The sequence below is a fragment of the Geospiza fortis genome, unplaced genomic scaffold (genome assembly GCF_000277835.1).
Source record: "Geospiza fortis unplaced genomic scaffold, GeoFor_1.0 scaffold2, whole genome shotgun sequence".
Lineage (NCBI taxonomy): Eukaryota > Metazoa > Chordata > Aves > Passeriformes > Thraupidae > Geospiza > Geospiza fortis.
In genome coordinates, this window is record NW_005054366.1 from 392,732 (window position 1) to 418,600 (window position 25,869).

Genomic DNA, 25,869 nt, shown 5'->3' on the forward strand with positions numbered 1-25,869 from the left:
TATTTCTTTCATAAAACATAGTGCATGTTTTCATAGTTCATGCCCTCTATTTGATGGTATTTTAAATACAAACCATTATTTTAATGCTTGGTCACCTGTGCTCTCTTTGCAGATATTATAAACACTTTGTATAACTACACTGATATTTACTCTACTTATCAAGAAAGTAATAGAAGTAAAGCTTCACCAGCTCCCAGGATCACTGACACGAGGCACAGAATGCCAGTGACAAATATGAGCAGCTCTGCACATTACTCAGCCCACTCCACACTGGCTGGATCACACACAACAACGGGGGGAAGAACTTTTGGAAGGGACCTGCTGGGTTCAACATATCGCCCTTCAACGACTGTCACAAAGGATGAAAGGATTGTAACAGACCACAAAGAACTAAGAACATTTACTCCAGACTACAGTAGCTGGAGAAGCACTGAAATGCAGCAAAAGAGGATTCCAGAAAGGAAGAAAACAGAAGTTACAACTTCATCCACAGTATCTTTTTCGAAAGAATCAGCACATGCTGAAAGATCAGACAAGGACCACAAGCCTGATGCTGAAAGAAGTAAACCAGGCTTCACCAGATTTCCAGCTTATGAGCTGATTACCAATGCAAAACCAGCTAAATATGAAGAAACTATAATTGAAACTCGGACCACACTAAAAGACAAAAGAGGAGGCAGCAAGCCAACAGATGAGAAGACGTCTCTGCTGAAAGAAAAAGATAAGCTGGAGAAACAAACAAAGGATGAGAGAAAGAAAACTGATGAGAAATCTTTTATAGAAGAAACTGTTGATTTTGGGAGGAAGACCGAGCAGAAAAAATATATCCATGAGGAAGTTACCCAGAAGGTAACAGGGAGTGATATTTCTGCTGCAAAAACTTTGAAAAGTGAAGCAACCAAAAAAGATGCAACTATGACCTCGGAATCAAGAAGCAAAGATGTCATTGAGATACCAATCAGCATTGAAAGGCCTGTTCCTGACAAAGGGCCTCAGAGAAATAAAGAAATAAGGGTACAAGGTGTTAAAACTTCCATAGGAAGAGAAACAGATGAACATGTAACTCAGTCTGCTGAAACTCACCAAGTGAGGATTTCAGAAGCAGAGTCCAGTCTGGAAGATCAAGAGCAAATTAGGGATGGGAGCCATAAAATGGGAGCTCTGCCAACTGAAAGCATAGCAGAGAATATTGTTGCTGACATTCTTAAAAGTTTCACACAGTCTTCTAGTTCACAGATGTCAACAGACACCAAAGTGACCTATTTTGATAAGAAAGAACAAGAAGATGAAGGGAAAATTAAGACTGAGTTCACAGTGCAGTCTCAAGTTCAAGAAGACATAGCTATTTCTGATGAAGGTGACTTAGGACATCTATCAAACCAAGATGTTAGAAAAGTGATTCGAGAGGGCGTTGAGGGGACTCCTTCCAAGGAGGAGATAGAAGATATTGTCCATCATGGGCTGAAAGGAAGCGAGAGCGGAAAGAACGTGTCTGTGAATGTGGAGATTGTAGAGGAGCCACTGGATTACACCACCGATGAAAGGACTGATTTTTTAACACCTTTCCAAGTAGAAGAAGTGGAGGATTCATTCCCTGAGAGGGAGAGGCGTTATGGTGAGGAGGAACAAAACGTCACCTTCACGTATGAAGATGTCAAAAAGAAGAAACCGCGCCATGAGAGCTTCACTCACGTGGAAGAAGTAATCGAGGAAGATGACTCACCTATTGAACAGAAATATTTTGTATCTGTTCCTGATGAGCATCCTATTATTAATGAAAAAGATGATGACTCAGTCTATGGGCAAATTCATATTGAAGAAGAATCAACTATTAAATATTCTTGGCAAGATGAATTTTTGCAAGGCACACAAAGTAAGAGAGAGGAAGGTGCAAGGTCTCCAGAAGAAACCTACAAAGTGGTGGGGGAGGAAGCGAGTGCCCATATTTTAAAAGAGCGTCCTGAAGGTGAAAGATCCCATGTTGAATCCATTGTTATTGAAAAGGAAATTAAAATTCCCCATGAATTCCAGACTTCAATAAAAGGGCTTTTATCCAAGGAAACAAAAGACCCTAAACATCAGTTGAAGGAAGCTTTGGAGCAGTTGGAGGGCAGTCTCCCAGAAAGTGTGAAAGAGGAGCTCTCTGCATTAACAAAAGACAGCAAAGTGGATGCTAGTAACTTGGCATTTGATATCAAAAAAGTTGATCAGAAGGAGGAGGGGGGCTCAGTCACCATTGTCGCTGAAGTCAATCTGTCCCAGACCCTTAATACTGATGAATTTGATGTAGATCAGCTTGGTGAAGTAATCACAAGTGAGAAGGAGAAGGCAACAATACACTCCCTGAAGAAAGAGAGCTCGGATAGGAGCAGTGTAGAAGTTTCTTCCCACAGTGACAAATACACTCCTTTTGCTGACCAAGAGATCTACAGCTCCTCCATGACGAGGCGGAGTGGTGGCACTGGCTATCATGCCACTGAAAGGGTCGTTTATGACGGTTCGGTTTCGGAAACTGCAGATTATGGAGAGGCCTCTCACTCATCACACTCAGCTGATGAGACCAAGTCCCAGAGGCGCGTCAGGGTTGGCCCAGCAGAAGTCCAGGGGTTTGAGCAGGTCCTGTATGAAGGGCCTGGTTCTGAAACGCTGGAGCTCAGTGCCTCAGAAGATCTTGTTCAGAGAGAGGGGCTGTCAGAATTCAGCCAGTCTGTGAAGCACTTCAAACTGGGCCCCAAGGAAATCAAAACCACAGAACAAGTCATTTTTACAGGCCCTATTACTACAGTTGTAGAAGAGATGGATTCTGGAAATCTTTCTCAGAAGGTATCAACCCACAAGACGTGTCACAGTAGGATCAAGTCAAGTGACTGAAGAAGTCTCTTTTGAGGGGTTGGGTTCGGACTCTCTGGCACTCAATAGCTCCGATGGCCTTTCCCAGGCTGAAGGGGCTGTGGATGTCAGCAGATCCATGAGGCACTTCAGGCTGGGCCCAAAAGAGGTTCACACTGAGCATGTTATCTTTGAAGGACCCATCTCCGGTAAAGTGGAGGTCAGCAGCACGAGGGACTTCTCACAGGCAGAAAGTTCAGTCAGACAAATCCAGATGGGTCCCCAGGGATTTATGACAGCTGAAGAGATCATCTACCAGGGGCCTGTCTCTGAGCACACAGAAATCACTGAACTGGAAGACCAGACCCTTTCAGGAGGCTCAAGAGCCTTCAGGCACGTTAAAATAAGTCCTGCAGGAACTCATGCTGAGGAAATCGTCTTCTCAGGACCCATTGCTGGAGTGGTGGAAGATCTTTCACAAATAGCAGAGTCATCTGAGAGCAGCAGCTCTGTGAAGCATATTAAAGTAGGCTCCAGGGAAACAGCTTACACTTTCCAAATGGATGTTTCCAATATGAGTGGAACATCTGCAGTGAAGAGTGGAGAACAGCAAGGGGCAAGGCTGGTGTCCAGCAAGCAAGAGCCTTCTGCTGGGCAGCCGCAGGTCATCGTTGAAAGCAACCAGCTTGCAGGGAATGAAAGCACAAGAAGTGGCTACGTTCTCTCCAGTTTTTCCCAAGATCAGGGTGAAAAGGTGGTGGAACAATCATTTTTTGATCAAACTGTGCAGTTGCAAAGAACGGTCGGCCAAAGGTCAGATACTTCCGAAGAGAAGAAAGTCGCTTTTGTCTACCTGGACCATGAGGAGGAAGATGATGAGGAGAATGATAATGATGGACAGTGGTTCTGAAAGGACTCTCTGATGAAGCCTACATAGCAGTTTATTTATACCTATTTTATATTATCCTTTTTTTTTAAGAGAAAAAAAGGGATGGGGAAACACTCAAAATATTTAGATTATTAATGGTGGACTGAGAAGTGTTGAATTTAAGCCTCTATTCAGCACATTTTATTTTATTGGAAATTTTATTTTTGGGAGAGATCATGCTATTAATATTTTTCCTCAGAGTTCTGTGTCTAATATTTTCAGATTTTTCTACCCATAGAAACAGGAATTTGCTACTGGGGAATTCAGAGGATTCTATTTTTTTTGTTTGTTTTATAGCACATCTATTAAATGTGTGCTTGAATAGGACTTTTCAAATTATTTTTTTCTTAATACTGTATTCTACTTGGTTACTACAATATTACTATGCAATTCTATTTGAATCTCAAGCTACTAACCACAAATTTAACAGAATATGAGACTAATGAGTGGTAGTAGCTGATTTTCAGTTCCATTTCTGTGTGCTTATATGCAATACCTAATGCATACATTATAAGAGACAGTTATTACAGGTATAAAATTAAGTATGATCCTGTAGGATCAAACTAAGCATAGCAAGAATTGACAAAAATGACATTATTTTTATAGCTTGAATGCAGTGCAAAAAAGAAAGAGATAACACTGAGGTAAGAATTTCTCACAGTATTCCAGGTGAGAAATAGTGAATTTTATGGTTAGACAGTAGTATATTTAATATATCTCTAAAATGAAAACAAATTTAAAAACTAGACTGGATAGTGTTCCCACTGAGGTAAGGAGAACTCCTTACAGATGCAGTGGCTGTGTACATTAGCAACCTCAACTTACTTTGCAGTTTATGGGTTACCTGATACTAGGTATTGCTAAAGGCAAGTGTGAAGTGTCAAACATGATTACATAGTGCCTAATTTCCTAACACAGTGAAATTAGCTGATATGTGTCCTGTTAGAAGGAAATTTACAAATGACATTGATGACAATTATGATCATTGTGTGTCAGCTCATTCCCAGATAATCCTTTGTTTACAAACAAGATGTCCTCTTCAATCACTCCCCCTGCAAACCCAACCTGAGATTTGAATTTGTTTTTCTTCCTTTGTTTTTTTCCTCTGAATGTAACATGTGCCTTAGGCCAAAGTTGCCTTCTACTTAAATCGTTTGCAAATAAGCTAATTTCACTTGAATTGCACATTGGTTGAATGAAGGACATAATTTCAGTTTATAATTCAGTGACTTTATAAGTTCAGCTTGGAAGCCAGCACAGCACCACTGGCTGGCCTGACCTGGGCGGTGCTGGCAGTAACAAAAATAGCAGCCAAAAAATTGTCACTGGGGTAAGGAATGCCATACTGGACACGTATGGAAGTAACAAACAGAGGTGAGAAGCTGCTGTTTCTGCACACACACGCTCACAAACACAAGCACACACTCACTCACTGTGCCCACCTCTGCAGAGCAGACACACACCTGGCTGGGGGTGGCTGAGCAGCGCCAGCCCGGCCAGTGCTGACTCCCAGATTTTCTTCCTGTGGTTATGTAAGCCTAGTTTTGTGTGTGCTGATCCATCTTAGAATCCAGTTAGACTATCTTAGTCTGGCATGACTAGTCACTTTTCAGATTCCTTACTATTAGCAGAAGTAGATTTCTCAAAGCTGACTGCTGCTTTATACTATGAATGTAAATGCAAAGCTGAGAAGCTCCGTGCTGACTGACATATCCTGCTCTCTCAGATATAGGACAGTTTAATCCATGTGTGCCTTAGTTTTACTAAGTTTGAAACTGTACAAAGCTATTAATGTTCCAAAGATTAACTCATGAGGTTTATCTGCACTGCAAAATTTTCTGAATGTTTTCCTCATTTTGTCTGGAATCATTTGTTGAAATTGGAAGTTCCACCAACAGCTGGAAAATGATTAGGAAACTGAGTTGTGTAGAAGCACTAAAGGCATGTAATCTAAGCTTATTTATACTGTTCACTGTGTAATAGATAATATTTTTTTCAAAATTATTCCTATATGCTCAGAAAAGAGCTTGTGCTTCCATTTATAAATAGGATGTTGATTATTATCAAACTTCTAATCTCATCCTATATTTTTGTTTCCTTAGTTTACAGTATGATTTTAAAGGTGGCAACATCTCTGTGTTTAATAATCATGTATAAGCCAGAATTTTCCAGCTAGGTGCCATACTGCCAGTAATCAGATTCTGTACTTCAAGTATCAAATAACTGCATGAAGGAAGAAGTCAGGTCTGTAGTAAGCAACAGAGGTAAAAATAATGAGGTAAGTTTTCTTGGAATTTCATTCAAGACTTACCATTCTCTGTACAAGAATATCTGCAGAAAATATATTTAGCAACCAACAAGAAGCTACTTACAATGCCAAGCCCATTTTTGAATACATTGTGGAATCTTTGACAGATTCAGGTGCTCCTTAGGAACAATGATGCCAAAACTGTTCTGTTTATCTTCACCTGCTGAGAGGATTATAAGGTAAGGTGAGGGAATAAACCAGTGAGGAGCAAGTGACTCATAAAATGTAGGTGCCCTTAGCATTGAAGGATTTAAAAAAATTAAAATCAGTGTTGCTTCCACTGAGGCAACAACAGCTCTTCAGAATTTCCTTTGCACATCACTGTCAGATGCAGTAGGTTATGCCAAGATACATTTCTGTTTTGATAGTCTGGAGGAAAAATTTGTTCAGTGAACTTTATTTAAGAGCAGGATTTTAATCAATTATTGGGAAGCTGGGTTATTGTAGAGTACTGGAAATGTGCATTAGCATGACTTTTAAAAGATTTTAACATTTCAGGCACAGTTCCTTTGCATGAAGAAAGGCTGTGAAAACAAAGTTGCCTCACATAAAAAAATTCAAGTTTTAAAAAGGTTTTAATATAAGCAACCCATTTTCCACTTAGTTCCTATTAACCTGAGACATTTAGACATAATGGTAACTTTTGGATAATTCTACCTTCAGACAGCAGAGTGTATTTAGGTGGACAGACATATCCAGCACCCTCGTGGCTGCATGTGCAGAACTGGGGCTGTAGGTCCATGAATTACTAATGAGAGCAAGCATAACCTACTCCCTGGTGTACTAACTCACCCAAGGTGATCACTTTCTGCATAAGAATTATATCCTGTGGCTGAGCAGGTTGGTGACACACCCTCAGTCAGCATGCACTTCTGAAGCTTACTCATATTATGCTTTTTATTAAATAGAAATAAAAACTTTACTGCTGAGTTTGGATTAAACAAAACGCTTTTCAAATATAATTAGTATTTTGGGGAGGGTAAAAACTCTGTATTTCTATGCTGATATAGACCAGAAGTGGGGCACTGTTCTTTCAAATGTGTAAACCACTGGTCTAGGAAGCAAATAGAGCATGGAAGATCAAGAAGGATGTGTGAGATAGCGAGAGCTCTGTGCTGCTGATGTTTGTGAACAGCAGGTGTTTCAAAAGACGGTCAGAATGTTGAACCTGGGTTTGTTGATGTCAGCTGTGTGAAACTTTGCAGGCAGCTTGTGTTCTGGTCGTTTGCAATGAAACTGCGTTTTTTGTGGTGGTATAAGCTTTGTGATTTTACACTTTTTCACTCTTGAGTATTAAACAATGAAAATCAATGCAGATGTTTCTCTTTCTTCCTGTCTGATGTTTTTAAGGCTGCACTGTCCAAGAAAAAGGACTTAATGTCTGTAAATACCTTTCTCTCAGGCTGGGCTAATTTTGGTTCAAAGCATGAACCTAATTTTTCATTCCAGCAAAGATTCACCTCTTTCAGGCTGATAATAGAAATGATGGCAGAACATGGCATATTCCTTATTCCAACTGCCCACAGCACGTGGGGACCAGCAGTGGTTGTGGAGCCACAGGTAGTGGGAGAGGCAGAGTATAAAGCAACACAGAAAGTGGAATTCCTTGAGATTTCAGCATCATAATTGTCCTTGGAGCCTGGACTTGACCAAGGTATGTCTTAACTTTTACCCTTTTCTAGTAAAGAAAACTGTTTTACACCCATTTAAATCTTTAATGGAAAATAGTTTTATATATAAAAATACACACACACACACATATATATATTTAAATGGTACCCCTCAGTGTACTGTAAAGTTCCTCTTTCTTTTTAACCATGCAACTGATTTGTAATGAAAATATCACTCATACTTTTAACCCAGTTTTCTCTTAATTAAAGAAATGGGTCAGAATGAGATTTTATGTGAAAGAGTGAGACTTTCTGAAGAGATCCTCCATTTTTTATACGCTGAGAAAAAAGCACACATTCTCCATATATTGCAAAACAGGGAAGAAAATATCTGAAAGTACTGTCTAAATCACAGCATAATCTGAAGATGGTTAAGTGATCAGCAAAATAGTTTCCACTGGAAATGGCCTCTGTCAGAAAAAGTATGTTTTCAGGCTCTATTAAGTGAATCAGTATTGCTGTTAAAACTCTCAATGGTGAAGATCTGATTTCTCTGAAACTTGATGTGTTTCTCTGAGAAGGAATGGCACTCAAAATGGTTTGGTTTTCAGTACATCAAAATTTCAGTTTCCTGGTTTTGACAACTTGTCAGTTGTGATAACTTTTAAAGATGCACTGAAAATATGGGGGTGTCTCAGTATTCTGAAAAGGAGAGTTTAAAATTAAGTGGAAATAAAAGATGTTTGTTCATACTCCAAATTTAAATGGTTTAAAAGGTAAAACTCTTTTTCCTGATCTATCTCTGCAACCAACAAAATAACAAGCAACCTTTTCTTCAGCTAGGAAAAACTCTGGGTTTTGCAAGATGTCATCTCCAGCTATTGGGTTATCCCAAACCACTGGTACTGGTTTTGATTTCCATTTCCAAATGATAACGTGAGGTTGGTGTGGCAGGAATTTACTGCTGGAATCACACCTGCTTGGTCAAGTTTTTCCAGGTGAGAAAGTTAAGAGATGCTGAACCCTAATACTAGGTAGAATTTGCTTCACATTTTATATACCTGATAGGAAAAGCAATACACTGTAACCAAAATGCTTCTGACATGCTGAAACTTCTATTTTCCTCTTCCTGCTATTTGTCATGATGTGATTTTGGTCAGGAGTCAGAGGGGGACTCATGGTGGGTTGATGTTTCAGTGTTTTGGTCTGTGTTATTTGACCTTTGCTTTGTCAGCCTTTTTGTGGCCCTGCAGAACAGGCAGGGAGGTACAGGCTGTTATTTTCAGCTCAAGGCTGTTTGCCACTTTAGTTTAGTTTTGTAGAGTGTGCCTGTAGGAGACCCAGCTACTTAATATAAATTTTTAAAAAGAAAACTCTGCATAATTGGAAACTGCAGCTTCAGATTGGTTGAGTTTTCTCTTAATTTTGGCTTTACTTTCACTTAATGCCATTGTTCCATCCTGTGAAAACACAGAGATGCTCTATGACCAGCTCTGCCACAATTTGCTGTTACCACTTAAGCAGAGGAATTAACCAAGAAGATCAGTGATGGCAGTGGTGGCACGAATCAAATCTCTTCAGGCAGTGGCTGCTAAATCAGTGACACATCTGACATTTAGTGGAGGAAAAAGCCCAAGGAGTGAGTGAGCAATCTGAGCTGCTGCCCGGGGAACTTTCCAACAGTTTGACTCATCTGTCTTTTCCATCAGGCATTTGTGTGACTCCCTGTGCCTAAATATCTCTGAGAAGTGCAAAGGAATAGAGATTCTAACAGGATGCAAGAAGATGCTCAGCCAAGAAGGGATCTAATTAAAACCTTGCTCTGAATATGTCAGTGGTTTCTCAAGTTGCTGTCAGTCCTTTTTTGTTGTGGGTGCCAAATGAGATTTGGCAGTGAAGGTAATACAATGTACAATTCTATGATACAGATTTCTTAGGCTCTCACTAGAGTAAACTGATAGAGAAAATTCAAATACATGTATTTCTTCCTAGTATATACAGATGAAAAATAGTGTTACTCTGAGTAACACTGTAATTGTACAATAATGCCTTGACATCAGTCTTTGCTAAACATCTGTTTCTGTGAAGAGGGGAAGGGTTAAAGTTTGGAATTCCTATAACCTAAGAACTGCCTATATTATAAAGATGCCTTAATGCTAGATAAGCTGGACCTTTGCAGAATTTATTTATTCCATATGATCCTGTTTCACTGCATGGTAAATAATTTGGTGGGTTGGATAGCTGGCAGTCTATTCTGTCCTTGTGTGAGACAGTAATTACATATAATGTACAGTATTAGCAGGTACTTTTTCTGTATTATGCATATTAAATAATTTTTCTGAAGCCTTGATAAAATCCCTCTATGCAGATTATTAGACAATTTGTATTCTGAGAGGGAGAAAAAGAAAGGAGGGGTAGGAAGACTTTGCCACATTTTGGTGCCGCTCTCCAGACTGAGCCCTGGGCACCCCTGGCAGTGTTTCAGGGCAGGATTTGGGAGCTGGGCACTGCCTGAAGCTCTGCTCAGGCCCCAGGGTGAGCTCCCAGTTTGCTTTTTACATTGGAGAGCCAGAGCGCTTGGCGTGCTCACACCTACATCTGGAAAAACTTCCATTGAAATGGTTTCCAAAGAGCTCTGCTGGAAGCTACCCCAGCAGCTGCTGGTACAAAGCAGAATGGGCTGTTAGAGCAGCCACAAAAGCAGCCCATGCTGAGAGACCAGCCTCGCTGTTTGAGTCCTGAATTGGGCAACTTTTGGGGCGTGGACTCGGCTTTGCAAGTTGTGTCTCTTTGTTAGATGCTGCTGCTCAGCATCAGATGAGTTATTGCACAATTCTCATTGAAAAATGTCTAAGAATTGGTCAGTTTAATAAATCTTTTCCAGTTCGACCAGTAACAGCACATTATTGTGTAGGATAGTGGAATGTTCCTGCAGAAGGAAAAGATCAGCTGCTGAGCAATTATATATTAGGGAAAAAATTAAATTATTACACTGTTCTGTATTTTTAAAAAATGTAGTGAGCTATAACATCTCTTAGACTGCTATAGATGTTTCTATTTTGAAGATAAAGACTGCACTTCCATAAAATCCATCAAGCTATTTTAATATTTGTAACAAGTGAATGCTACTTTGCACACTGAATTTACCAAAGAGGGGAGGACTAGCAGGATAATTGCTTTGTTTTAAAGAGAGAACGTTACCAAAATATAAAACATGATGTTTATTATTTAAAGGGAAATGTAATATCACCCACTTTTTCTTTAATAACTGTCTGTCTTGTGGTGTGGTTCAACTAGGATGAAATAGCATGACCATAGGTTACTTGTATTATAAAATCTACATTGGGGATCTGCTGTTTATTCTTTGTGACCCCAAATATGGCTTTGCTTACTTGTGGGTGAAAATAGAGTCACCTGATCTGAAGCCTGGGAGTTCACTTTAAGTGTACATAAATGCTAGAGTGAAAAAAGGCAGTGAAACTGTGCTGGCATCCCTGAGTGCATCTAGTTCTCTGTCAGAACAAAGCCATAAGGTTCTGTAGTGAATGTATTCATTTTCTCTTTTTCTGGAAATTTAGGAAGGACGTGCTTGTTATTACAATCAACCCACTGAGTTGTTAAATTTAAGTACATTGTTACATGTGAAGCAGTTGCTGGCAGTCCAATCAATATATTGATGACTTACTGATCCCTCCTATCCTGACACAAAACCTTTCTGCTTGGGGAAAAAGCAAAGCATGTTCCTGAGCTGTTGTTTTAATAGGGTGTGACCAGTAAAGGATGCCTCATACTTGGGCCCTGGTCTCATGTCATTAAAATAAATAAGTGGGACATTAACTTGATACAGGAGATGATCAAACATATCAGCAGGGAACCCAGCAACTCCCTTTTAGGACTTGAACAAGATTACAAAGATTATTTGTGGAAAGCAAGTAGAAGCATCCCCTCTCCTTTTGTCTTGAAACAGAGCAAATATTTTGTGATATCACAAATAAAGCCCTTGCTGCTGACAAGAGGGCAGGGGAGGAACTCCCCATTATCTGAGCTGTGCTGTGAGCCACCAGGCAAATTCATAGAGCTACAGAGCCATCGAACAGGCTGAGTTGGAAGTTCCCAGGAGTGGAGGAGACCCTGGCTGATGGGCCCTGTCACCTGAGGAGGGTGCCCTCAGTGCTCTGCCAACAGCTCTCCGGCATCAAGGACACCAGAAGGGGACAAACACAGCTCCTTCAGCTTCTGCAGGTACAGCACGTGGGTGAGTGTGAGCTCAGGGTGACACAGGGAATGTGAAACTCCTGTTCAAGCCACGGCTGGATCCCAGTGGATGGACACCTTCCCTGCTGTCCCAGCCCTGAGCACTGGGGCTCTGCTGGTGGCCACCATGCCCTGACTCACAGCAGTGCCTCCCACCAGGCAGAGCCTTCCCAAGTGCTGATGGAATAGGAAATAAGCTGCACACAGGTTAAGATCAGATGGCAGAGCTGAAAAGTGTAACTTTTTCCATGAGTTACGGCTTGCAGATGCCAGCGTTGGATCCTCCAGCAGAGTCAGCAGCAGCTACAAATATGGGATTTATCCTCAGTGCCTGCTTTTGCACTTCCCTGCTTCTGTGGCTGCCTGGGATGAGCCAAGTTCCTGTTACTGAGATGAAGGACCCTGGCTCATTACAGAGGCAGCCAGAGTAAGATGTGCCAGGGTATAAAACGCCTATCTGAAAAGCATCTTCAGAGCACTGCCAGCTCTCCAGCTAATGGTTGTACCTGCTTGGGTTTCATGTGTGCTCTATTTGTGTGCCCTTCAGCCACTCCTCGCTCCTGGCGCCCCTCTGTCCTGGCTCCCTGCATGGAGCCAGCCTCATTCCCTTCTTTCAGCAGCACAGTTGCTTTTTGTGAGAGAAACAGGGACCAAAACACTTAAGGGGTGGTCAGAGAGCAGAGGAAAAAATGCCAACTCTTACTTCAGCTCTTTAGCTTCAATTTTTGTTGTGAAAGAAACTGAAAATAAGTCTTACTTATTACAGAATCCAGGTCTTCCCTGCATCTTAAATGAGCTAAGTTAAGTCAGGACATGAGTACCTAAATGAGATGTGCAGGACAACATCAGGTGCTGGCACCTCAATTTCTTCATTTTAATGCAGGAAGCATTATGAAGAAGCCACAAAACCAAGAAAACAACCAACCAACCAAACAAAAAAACCCTAACAGAAACCCCTAAAAGTTTACTTTCTGTGACTTAACTTGGACAGGTAATAGTTTCCTGCATTTCTGCCAACTTGCTTTTGAAAACTGCCTCATCCAAAACTGTGTGAATAGAGTGAAGAGCTTGCCATTGTCTTCTGAGTTCCAGTTTGGGACTGTCATTATTATCCTTAAATCCAAATGTATTCACCAGAGTTTTTGTCTTTAAATTTTCTGTGCTAATATTTGCAAAATACAGAATGTGGAAAAATGCAACTAAAGTCTCTATTAGGAACAAGAGAAGCAAACTGCGACTGACAAAGCAAATGTCTAATTGTGAAACTTTTCTGTGGAATGGCTCTCTCAAATTCTGTGTGAGGAAAAAGAACAAATGTTGCCCAAGGTTTTCCTTTTCTTTGTATTTTCTTTCTTGCTGTTCATGGTAAGCTGCTGTTCTATGGAAAAAGGATAGCAAAAAAAAAAGATAGAGATAGCCAGTTCAATTATTGAATTATATTTAAAAAATCCCTTAGGAATTAACTAAATATTCTAATATCAAGTAATAATCTTTAATGCTAAAAAATGGTTTTTTTCTCAGATACATTTTTTAACAAACCTATAGTAAAAAAAATTTAATTTCAATAATCTGTTTTCTAATTTTACTTTGGATTGTTTGAATTTTATTTTAATTTAATTGATTTGTTAATTCAAGTGTTGTTTACAAGCAGCTTTGCTAGGAATCTGAATGAAATATAATGTAGTTCTTCATAACAATGAAAAATAAAGCAATTTGCTGTTCTTCAGTATAAATGGTATAAATTACCTATTGCAAAGGAAAAAAGTCCAGACGCTTAGCTTTTAATAATAAATCTATAAATAAACATGATGAGCAAGTTTAAAAATATTTAAGAACTTCTGAATATTTAATGATTTCATTAGATCAAGGTGATAATGCTGAATTCTTTATTTCTACTAGAATGTTTTTGTCATGCTGCTTTAAAATGGCCTCAGGATGACAAAACACAGAGTAACTGATTTCATTCTATTAAGTGAAAGAATCAAAGACATTTCCCGTATAAATTCTTTGGGATTTTGCTCATCAATTGCCCATTAAAGAACACATTTCAGGATTTTTCCCTTCTGCTGTGTGCTGGCCCTGTGCTCTCAAAACTGTGGCTACATTGCATTTTCTCTGGAATGTTAAATGCTTTATTTACCTTTCTGCACCTTTCAGATCAGCTTTTCCCTTCCTTCCAGGAGAGTTTAAGGGCAGCAGATAATTAACAACTGATCTTTGAAAGAGATGTTTGTAAATTCTTCTGTGCTTCACTTGCTGAAACACAAACAAAATTAATTTTTTTTTGTGGATTTACCTCTGATATCCTGTTCTTCTAACTGAAAATGAAGGTGAGAAACATTTCACTTCATCCTGTTTAAAAGCTGCCATGGCATGGTTACTGCTTTCTGTGTTATGTTACTGAGGAGCATTAAATTCTGTTCCTGGTAAGTCACCCCAGATCCTGGGTCCTGTTTAGAGCATTAGCTCACCTTGCAAAGCCTTGGCATTTGGGCCAGCCTGTAACTGGTACCTCAGGGACAGCTGTTTCACCCTGTCCTGTAATCACTGCTCAAACCTGGTGAAGCCAAGGAGCTCTGGCCCTCATCTCAGGGAGGTGGGAGGAACTCCTGCAGCTCCTGAGAGCTCTCTCAGTGCTGTAGGCAGGGCTCAGTCCCTGCTCAGCACTCTGTGACATTTGGACATACAAATACATGCATCAGAAGTGCCTTTCTCGTTTGTTCTACTCAGGCACAAGCTATTTTAGGCTGACATTTTCCAACCAGGCCTGAGGGAGTTGGATGTCTGAATTAAATCCAGTTTGACTGATTTGGACATTGAACATCTCTGAACTGAAATCCTGCTGATAGGCAGAGAGGCTGTGCTAAAACAACATTATTAGCTCTTCAGTTATACAGAAATGTACATCTTGATTTCTTTTTTTTTTTTTTCAACAAAATGGACAAATAATTGAATCATGAGTGCAGGATTTGAACCTTAATATTTTTTAAAGTGAACATGCAAGATATACATGCAGTGAAAGTGAAGCTGCCATAGATTTAAAACCCCTCAGCTATTTTAATGTGAAGATGATACAAGCACTTCCTATGAAAACACTATACTCTTGTCAATTTAAATAGGTGTTATTTTTTGGGTGACAAGCAAGTAATTCATTGCAGCTGTTTCTCTCATGAAAAAGCATCTTTTTAGATTGTCATATCAAAAACTGCCATACCCTAATTTATACAACAGTTTTTAAGCAAAGTACTAATGTGTTTAGCATAGCATAAGGGATGATACAAATTGGGAAAGTTTGCAGCAAATAGAACTGAATCCAGAATGAGTGTGCCCATGGCCCAAGTGCCCTGTGGAAATTCAGCCTTGACCTGGGACAGTGATAATCTGGGGAAGGACAGCAGAGTTAGAGAACTCTCTCCTTGTGCAGACTGTGTGCAAATGCTCTTTAAAGAACACAGTCTGGAAGTGGCTCAAGCACTGAAAAGCAAAGAGGCAAACAATTCCTAACAAGGCTGCCTGTGTGCAGCTCTGCTGCTGGTATCACCCTCAGAAGGTTTACACTGAAGTGCTCTTTGCCTCACAAGCTCTACTTCAGATTAATATCATTTATGGGAAGAGCTGTAAACAAAAGGGAAATGCCTTGAATGCTTTTCAGTGCTGGGGAGAAGTGTTATTATAGAGCTCTGACACCAGCTGCCACCCTGGTAAGGCCAGTCTGCCTCAGGTTATCATTTTGCCACCCAGCAGAATAGAAAATAACAATAAAACTGCAACCCATAGACTTCCCCTCTCCAAACTGATTGCGCAGATGCAGAGTTGAAATGAAAAAAAAAACCCACCAAAATGTGTCTGTCCTAGCTGTTTCTGCATTCATCTAAACCAGTATGAGCAGTAAAAATTGGAACTGGGAGGAAATGTCCTTTTTCTAAAGGCTTTGGGGAGATGATTGTTTGTGGTCTGGGTGGCTTTGGAGTGTCAGGAAGTCAAATATAAATAGTCATAACATGAGAACCTTGATCTGGGGCCTCAGAATGGACATCTGTGCCCTTCTTTGAAATGAACTGAAATTGAGGATGGGTGAGGTTGCCAACATATTCTACCTTAATGTGCTCCTTCAATTTGCCTTCAGTGCAATTCCATTTCAATTTCTAAGGCCCTGAATGTTCTGAGGGCAGGTTTACCTGTGTGATCCCCTCTCATCAGCAATGTTACAAAAGTCAAGACATTTCTTTAATGTCATCTGCAACTGACTGTCTTTTGGAAGTGATGATAAAAGTCTTTGCAAAAGTTCTCACCTCTGGAAATAAGATTCCAAAATATTCTTATTTTTTTCATGCTCTTCCTTTAATCAGCCCAAGAACAGAAGGATGATCTGTTTGTAAGAACTCTTCTGGCTGCAGAAGAGCAGTGGCTTTTCTTACCCTTTTAAGGAAGTTCTCCCTGTGGTCTCCAAGACGTGTAAATAGCTCCAGGAAATTAAAGCACTTGAGATTTTGAAGTGGACAATTTACTTGTGCAGTTGCAGTTTGCTGGGAAAAGAGCTGCTTAGTAATCTGTAGCTGGAATTGATGTGCTATTGCAGTCATCAGTGTTGTTCACCTTATCAGCTGCTCTGGTGAGTTTGGCTGTGGATTGTTTGCCATTGTCCAGTGGTCATCACTGTCATCCCACTGGAGATTCAGTGCAGCTGTACAGACCCAGCTTGAATCCAGAGCTGCAAACTTGCTGAAATGCAACAGAAGTTGAAGGATTATGGTGCTACCTAATGAAGGGACAGCCACAATTTAAAAAAAACAAACAGCCTTGTAGGAAAGCTCTAGTCTGTGATGGAAGGTTAGGTGTGAAAAAAGAGGACAAAGATGTTTAATTCACCATGAGCTTGGGGCTGAATCAAGCCTGCAGTATCCTGGCAAAATCAAAGCTCTTCTCCCTGCCACAATGCTCAGCAAAAACTGAGAAATTTTTTGTTTGGAAATTGTTGCAGTGTTTCTTCTGAATTTTTTGAAACAAGAAAGCAAAGCTAATAATCTAACTGCTAAGTCAAAATAAGGAGGCAAACACAGAGAAGCACAAGGGAAATCAAATGGTTTTGGCTTAAATACTGATAGTATTCATGTAAACTTAGATATGAGAGTAGGTTTGCTTTTCTGATTAGCACATATTTCTATTTCTGTAATTTCACTAGACTTTATATCTAAGCCTTTTGAAGATAACTTATCTCTTCGTTGAGTGATGGGAAAGAAGGAAAGTCCAAGGGATCTGAAAACAGTGGGGAATACTGCTAAGTGTCAGGAATGAAATGAGAAGTTTGCTTCTATCACATGGGTTGGGAAAGTCAAATACTGCTGGAAAAGGATTTTATTTCCCTTCCATTTGTTTTCCTTTTATAAACTTGCCATCTACAAGTCTTTCATGGCCTTCCTGTCTCTGATCAATTGAAACAACCTTTTAAAATATGCAACAATCTACTTTGCTAGCAGTGCTTTTATACACCAATGAAATATTGAGCATAAATCATTGAGTGGAAATGTTATTTTCTCCCCACACATTGCATTTAACTGATCTGCTTGCCCTGGCTACCTGGTGTAGGTAGGGGGGTTAAAGAATATGGGCCTACCTTCATCTTTGAGTGACCTTCTTTCTGCAGCAAATATATTAGAAGTATTTTAAAATCATTTACTCAGTTCTGCAAGAGCCCTGTTCTACCCTGGTTCTTCCTTGATACCCATTTCTAAAAAGAAGCTTGGTTTCTTCCCTGCACTAACATTCACTGCAGTTTGCTCTCATTGAACTTCCCAAGATGAGAATCTGTACAAGCCCTTGGATATTTCATATTATTGCACTTAGAGCTATAATGTGGAATCCAATATTATGAACAAATGGAAGAGTTCACATTGAGCTGAATTTCAGCTTTACTAAGTAATATCTGATTTTGCAAAAAAGATCCTCCCCTCTTCTAGTTTTATATAAATAAAAGCGCAGAGAAATACTTTTGAGATGTGTTGCAATGTTCTTGCAATATTTGCATACTGCTGAGTTCTGTGCCACAGGTAGAATTTGAAGAGGAAAGATAAAATTGAAAAATCTGAATAAATCAAATAGGACAACATGCTGTAGCTAAATTAACAGAGCACCCTACAACAAATACTTGCTGTGTCTGAATATAAAGGCATAACTTCTGTCCCTACTGAACAAGGAAAGTCCCCTTTGCATGGTTCATCTTCTGTGGGTTTTGGACTCTTTTCCTATCAGGTGTTGAATTCAGACTTTTTGATAGCAGAGATCAGAACACTGGGAGTTTTTTAAGCCCTTATGTTGTGATGTTTTTATCTACTTAACTTTGCTGTTGTCTTTCCATGCTGTTGTTGTGCACTGGTCCTTGAGTTTTTCTTTCAGCCAGGAAAAGTATCTTTAGTGGTTGTTTCATGTGGTTTCAGGACAGAAACCAAAGGAAAAGGACAGTTTTTCAAACACAAAGGATTTGCCATTCATCCTGAATTGCTCTGGAAGTCAGGCATGTGTGGTGAAGAGATCAAGGAGGAAACACCTGCAAATGGAAGTAGGAAAATGTTATTTGCTTCATTGCCATGGTTTTCTCTGCTTCAGGGGTGGCCAAAGTCACTGAGAGCTGAGCCCTCTCATCAGCAGAATAGAACATACCCTGTCATCAACCCCTACACCCTTGACATATGCTGTTAAAGGCTGGCATACTGTACCACATAAATCTTCCAGGGAAGTGGGCTTCTCCATTTCCTAATATCAGTTTTCTCTCTTTCTCCACTTATTTAGGGGAATATTAAGATTATTTAGACTGATATTTTAAAACATAGAGGCCAAATCGTGGTGCACTAATCCACATCGTTTTCCCAAATCCAGACTGGTCCATTTGTCAGGAGTCACATTACAGATTAGCCACCTCTAAGGACTGGATGTACACAGAGAATGCCCATTTTTCAAAAATATAAACCACAAAAAAGAGCTCTGGTATAAATTTCTCCTTTGGTTTTAGATGTTTTTCAAACATCTAAATAGAATTAAATTATTTCCTGATAGCAGTGCATCTATCCATAGCCCTACCCAACATGGGACCAGAGTGCAGCACTGGGATGCTCACAGGGATTTATTCCTCAGTAGGCAAATTTTGTGTTTTGTATGTAGTTGGTTGGCTGGCTTCTATTTTAGGAAAGGAACACACATTAATTTAAGGATTGTAATGAAGCTGTGGCTGTATTGGTGGGGCTATTTCTAATTTGTAACAATGTGTATCCCTGGCTTATCCCTGGCTATGAAGGTGCCATCGCTATAGAGGAGAGCTGTTCTAAGTATATAATGCATATTTGAAAAGCTTGAACTCATTGACCATGATGCTAAAAGCACAAAAAGGGTTTAACAGACCTAATTATTTCCCTGGCCCAGAATTTTGGGGCATTAATCTCTAGAAGAGTCTATATGGCACATGGCTCTTTTTCCTATGCCTTTGGTGGAAAATGAAAAATAGGTTCAGTGAAATAGCTTCAGCAGAAATGGCTCTGAGTCTTCATTTTACTTTTGAATGAAGGCTGAATTATCTCCTTTGGTCAGGCAGAAGATGTTACCCTGCTCCAGACATATGGCCTGGAACAGCTCCCTGGGGGCAGAGCTCTGCCAGACACAAAGACATTTTGTCCCAAACACTCTTACACCAAGCAAAGGGGGAGCTGGTAACAAATATTGTGCCATGACTTTATAATGTGGAAAGATCTTTATCAGTGTTGTGGTGCAAATGTGACAAAAGCAGGAAGGAGGTGTGGACTTGGAAAAAAGTACCCAGAGTCAGCAGTCCAAGACCTTGACCACTGCCTAAGGGCTCCCCAGCCCAGTGGGCCTGGACTGTGGTTCCTGACTCAGAGCTCTCAGTACAAAGTGCTCAAGAATTCCCATGGAAGATCTCTGAGAGGAAACACAGAGCATTAACAAGAAAAGAAAGCTCTTTGGCTTTTCTGGTTTGCTCTCAAAAACTAAAGATTGTGTTTGACAGGAAACAGCCTATTGAGTGTCTCCCCAGCACGTGGAGCATCCTGGTGTATATTTAAGCTATTCCTAGAGTGTTCAATAAAAAGAAAGGTCAGATCCCCACTGTAACCAGATGCATGGTTGACATGAAAAGGAGAAACCCAGCAAGGTCTCTAAAAGCAAATCTCCCACTGGTCTCAAGAACAGAAGATTTCTATATCTGACTTCCCTCCAACAAGTTCCACAATATGCTTGCATAAATCAAAGAGCTGCATATACACCATGCTGCCCCCCTTCACTATTTATATTCCCTTGGAATGAAAAATAGCTCACCACCTGCCTCATTTCTATCATAATGTAACAGGTCATAGAGTTAGCACCCTTCTGAAATGAATGGCAGAATCAAATTACAAAACTGGTCACCTTATACAACCAAGACATTTGGCACCTCACTTGAAACCTTTCCATAGGAAATACAAACATCTCATAAATAGATAAAAATGTTATTTCAAGTGTGTGTATTGTCACTAAAATACTTTCATTTCAAGCCTATATGTGCTAAAATTATGGAACTGTGTGGGTGAGAGTATAGGGATTTAATATTTTATCAAAGTTTTAAAGTAAATTTATAGGAACAATGGAGCTTTGCTGATGATATGGAGTGTCTGTACAAGATATGAATTTGTTTCAGCACCAGATCGTGGGACTTCTCCGAAGAATAAATGGCTGAGAGAAAAAATAACATTAGGCAGCAATAGACATAGGTAAAAGAATTGGAGTAGGTTTGGTATCTGGAAGAAGGAACAACTTCAGAATAATTAATGCTTAATGTTAAAACTACTGATTTCAGTTGAATTAATAACAACTTTTGGTCAAATTAGATCCAACGAATCTTTAGAAATACTTGGGAATCTTTTGACAATTATTATGAACTCAGCAGATCTGAGCTGGACTGAAGGGAAATGCAGTGAAGATGAAAATAAAGGAAACCTGGGGCAGGCAGAAGGATGGAGAGAAATCACCACCACAGAGCTTCAATGGCAGCTGAAGGCGGTAGTAAAAAATAATATTATTGAGGACACATAAAAATAGACCAAAGAACATTTCATGCTATTTGTTGCCTGAAAATAATAAGTGTCCGTGTGCTGTCTAAATTTGCTATTCAAGTTTTACTACTTTATTGGTTTGAACGAAGCAAAACTGGAGACAATATTTTAAGGGACTTTGACCAAATCAGTCAAGTTTAAAGAGTTTCGTAAAAGTGAATTCCAAACAATAAACAAAATTTTATTCATTAATGCTTTTGTGACATACAGCAATGTCAGCAAGTTGAAAAATAATATTTGGTTAATTAAAATTAATTTGAAAGCTGTGATTATCTTGTCAACAAGAGGTAACAAAAAATACCTCCACATCAGCCTCATGCTCCTTTCACAGTCTTTAAAGGACTAACAGCTGAAAAGCCATGGGGAGCTGCTGGTTTGGTACCTTTGCAATGATCCCACATTGAGATTTCCCCATGGAGCAGAGGCAGAAATGTTGATTCTGCCTATTGTTGTATTTGCTTAACACATTAACAGAGGAATTTGGTTTCTGGGGCAGTCAGTGAGGCATTGTTCTTTTTCCAATTGAGATTAATTAGATCAGTGGGAATTTAGAATGAGCAGAAACTGCATGATCAGGGACAAAATCCACTGCTTGCTTATTCTGTATTAGGGTTGTTGCATTCCAAATGCAGCCTGTCCAAATGACCAGTGCTTTCCATTACTTCTTTGGGAGTCTATTACACAACAGAATCAATGTGATTACCAGGAAATTTCCCTCAAAAATGAGTTCAGCCCAAATTAGCAATAAACTGTTTTAAAAGCCTCCATTTTGAGCAATGCTGACTTGAAGCATACCAGGCAGTGCAAATAACTTCCTTTGAAATTAGGTTTTTCACTAGCATTACTATGCCATTGAAAAAGGAGTCAGTTCGAGTTTAACAAATACAATAAAGAATAAACTGGAAATAAAAAGGCTTGAGCCAAAGGTGGATGATGTCTAAAGGCTGAATACTGGCATGCTGGCACTTGGTGTGCAGGAGCTCCATCTGCCTTCCCACTTTTGTACTGCTGCAGAAAGGCAGAGTTAAAGCATTTGAGGAATCACAGTCAGCAGCACTGTGATGAGTCACTGTAACTTTATTCCACTCCAATAAGAGAGCTTTGTCCCTAAACTAAAATTACTAACTGAAAGTTACAAAAGACTTCCTAGGAAGAACAAGGACTTTTTGGAGAACGGATTCTTTCTCCATTAGTAAAGACCAAACATTTTACAGAGTTTGTTTCTTTCTGGTACAAGAGACAAATCAACAAATGATGCATGATGCAAAATAAACCTCCTGTGGAAAGAATAGATGCAAAATTCTTGACATTTATACCAACTGAATCTTGTATCATTATGTATATGAAATCTGGATTGACTGAAAACATCTTATATAAGATAGTGTAAAGTGAAAACTAGGGTAAGAAGAATGAAGATTTGAAATTCTACAAGAAAGGATGCAAACTGGAAATGTTCTGTTTGCTTCTTCAAGTCTTTGCAGAACCTGATGATGACACAAGGCCCTCGGCTCTTGTTCAAAGAACAATAGAAGAAATTGAAGAAATGGAAGATTTTAGTCCTCAGATGAGGAAGAAAACCACCCCTTGGTGTCTGTAAGAGCAGGAAAATGAAATTGCATATTCAACTGCATAAGAGCTTTCAAAATTCCAGGCAATGTTTATTTTCTAGGGATAAGCAGAAGACAAAGCATTCAGCCCCTGTGCTGGACCCCTGCCATGTAAAGGAGAGCTCTGCCATTTTCCTTGAACACTCCAAATGTCCCAAGCATGTGTTAAGCAGATTCTTCTCCAGTCTGAGCATGGGAAAGATGTTCTCTGGCTGTGAGAGCTGGCAGATGCAGCAGGCTGGGTCACTACTGCTTCACACACTTGTGCTAACACTTGTACACACCAGAACCTACAGAAAGCTGAACTCCATCTGCTGATCACTGGATTGATCTGTGCCTAGAAGATTCCTCCAGCCCACAAGACCTCTCTGCACCAGGCATAGCTGCATGAGCTCAGTGTTTACTGACGGATTTGTGCCTCACCATAATTCTCAGAACACTGTGATGTCCAAGAAAGCCTATTTCATACTGCTACTTGACATACTGAAGAGCAGAGAATAAAAATACTTGGTAATTACCTGACCTTAAAGGAGAAACTCTCTTGGTGTCATGCATCAATCACACTGAATTTTCCTGCTGCTAAAAACTGACCTTTAATTGCGAAGTGGGTATTTTATCATATTCCAAATTTACAAAGTCTAATTTAATGCACATGATTCAATAACAGTGGTATCCACAGCACTGGGTGGGAAAAGACTCATGCAGGATTATTAGGGAGGCAGAACCTCACAGTGTTCAGGACTCAAATTCAGAAATTCACTGAGATACTTTGGATCTTGTAGGTCTGTGATATTGAGAGCTAGGAAACTTGTCATAAAAACCTCAATAAAAATAATTTCTTCATGTTTCACTCAGCAAAACAAAAGAAAAAATTGGCATAAAGTTTTACTACGCAAAGGTATTTCCAATTACATTTCCCCAAAGTTGTCAGTCTCAATTAGTTGCCTTGTGTAATAAATCTGGTATAGCATCATCTCTTTTTATTCACACTATCTTCATCTGCCTTGTGTGATTTCAGCACACACAAGGGATCACCAGTGAAGCTGTGCCCATTTGCTCCAGCCACTAAATTTGTTCCAGTAAACCACCAGATGATGGTGGATCTTCAAGCCACTAACAACTGCAAGCTACTTGAATAGATCTACTTTAAACTGGCATTTCAAATCAAGTTTTATTAGTTTCTTTATGTAGGCACAGATAAGATCAACCATCCTTCTTAGCAAGATGGAAAAGCCAAGCCCCCCATGCTCTCAGAAGCACAAAAATAAGAATTAAATTAGGGTAAAAAAGCCAGTAAAATTTACTTAGCAGAGAGATTGCACTAGTGTGACAAGTTAGATGAGAATAACTTGGCAACCATGAGGTAAATGAAGATCAGATTCCAATATCCCTGCTCCACTCATCATTTTTAGCCTTGTGACTACACGAGCGAGACTGGACACCTGTGCTGGGCAGGATCAGAGCTTTGGGGATCAGCTTTCAGGTCTGAGAGCAGCACTTTTCAGAGATCACCATGGAATTGGCTGAGGGAGAAAAAACAGAGAATGAATGAGTGTGATGATTCAGGCTACACAAAACAACAAAAAGAGAATCCTGAGTGACCTTTCAGGGCGAAAGACTCAAGAAAAAGTGATGTGAGTTGGTGTGAGCAGAAAAGAACAGACACAATTTTCTCTCAACAATAGCAGAGTGCAGCAATCTTATCTCCTACCTGTTACTCTCTCAAAAAATCTCCAACCAAAAAACCCCAAACCATTACAACTTATGTGTAATAAACACATTAAGTATCCTAGCTCTGCTAAGAGCAGGTCTCCCAGGAAAAAAAGCTTCATCTTTCCTTTTCTATTTCAGTAGAAGACATAAACACAGTTTCTGTCCTGATCAATGACTCAGTATTCTGGAGAAGTACATTTGGTTTGACACATTGAATTTTCTCTGAGGAACGTTGCTAAAAGTCCTCATATTCAGCTTCTACTTTGGTCTGAAATAAGCTTAACTTTTAATTTCTCGGATATTTATAGAGTGAGACCAAAGTGACATTAAGAAGTGTGATGTGTTTGCTTTTTTTAAAATCATGGTGGTCTACAAGCAGGCCACTTTGTAACATCAGCTGAAAAAAACAGACAAATGCTATCAACCACAGTAAGAAATCATGTATACAGAATGATATGATAAATATGGAGGATGGTGAATTTTGAAGGGTAAATTATTTCAACAAAACCCTATCTATTTTTTTCTGAAAAAAAACAACTCCAAAAAGACGTGATTGCAAAGTAAGATGGAGCAAGTGTAGTTGTCACAATCAATTATTGTCTTTCAAGTGCAGGAAAATGACAAATGAGCCATTAAGAGCTGCTATTCTTTATTTAGAACTGAAAAAGAGAGAAATGAATCTGCAAGGGAAAAGATCTCAAGCTTTTCTGCATGTTGATTTATTTCAAGTGAAAGTTATGTGAATATATGAAAGAAATATCTTCTGCAAGGTGTTCATCTTGGTAACCCTGCAGACCTGTTGTGTGAATCTCGTTAGGACCAGTTTATAATAATTAGTCTGTGGAACCTGTAAAGAGGATTTCTGCAGCTGAGATTCTTTTTTTAGCCAGCTGTAGAGATGATCTTCAGCAAAAAGCAACTTTTTAATGCCCGGTGATATTAAATACCCTGAGGATGAGGGAATTTGCTGTCAGCAGAGAACTGACAAGACAGAAACAAGCCTTTATGTGTCATCCTAGTGTGTGTGAATACACATAAAATCAAAACATTTCCACAGGGCAACTATGATGGGTAAAAATGCTCGTGGTGGGCAGGTGGGGGGTGCAGCCAGGACCCTCTGAGCGCCGCCACTCTGTGTTAACACAGAAATAAAAGCCAGCGGCAGCAAGGTAGAGAGGGTAGTCCCTGAGCACAACTTCTATCAGCAAATGATGTTCTCCTTTATCAGCGATTAATCAGGGACGACTTGTTAGCATCGGGGGCTGTGTGAACACCCGGGGAGGCAAGTGGAGCCCTCATGTTCGCTCATGGAACCACACCCTGAGGGAGCGGGACAGCGGGAACACCTGGAACACCTGAGCACCGGCAGAGACCGGGACACCGGGATCACCCGAACACCGGCAGAGACCAGACACCGGGAATAACAGGACACCGGCAGAGACCGGGACACCGGGAACACCCGAACACCGACACACCAGGACCACCAGAACCGCCCGCTGCCCCTCAGCCCACAGCCAGGGGTGGG

The 25,869-nt window shown here is 39.9% G+C and overlaps 1 protein-coding gene across 1 annotated transcript in view; it reads left to right on the top strand.

Moving 5' to 3' along the window:
- The window catches only part of SYNM (synemin), a 19,635-nt gene extending 12,259 nt beyond the window's left edge, over window positions 1-7,376 (top strand). The window contains 2 exon segments of the mRNA XM_005424223.3: window positions 113-2,831; window positions 2,833-7,376. Coding sequence (XP_005424280.2) covers window positions 113-2,831; window positions 2,833-3,739 — 3,626 coding nt within the window. The 3' untranslated portion in view covers window positions 3,740-7,376.
- The last annotated feature ends 18,493 nt before the right edge of the window (window positions 7,377-25,869 follow it).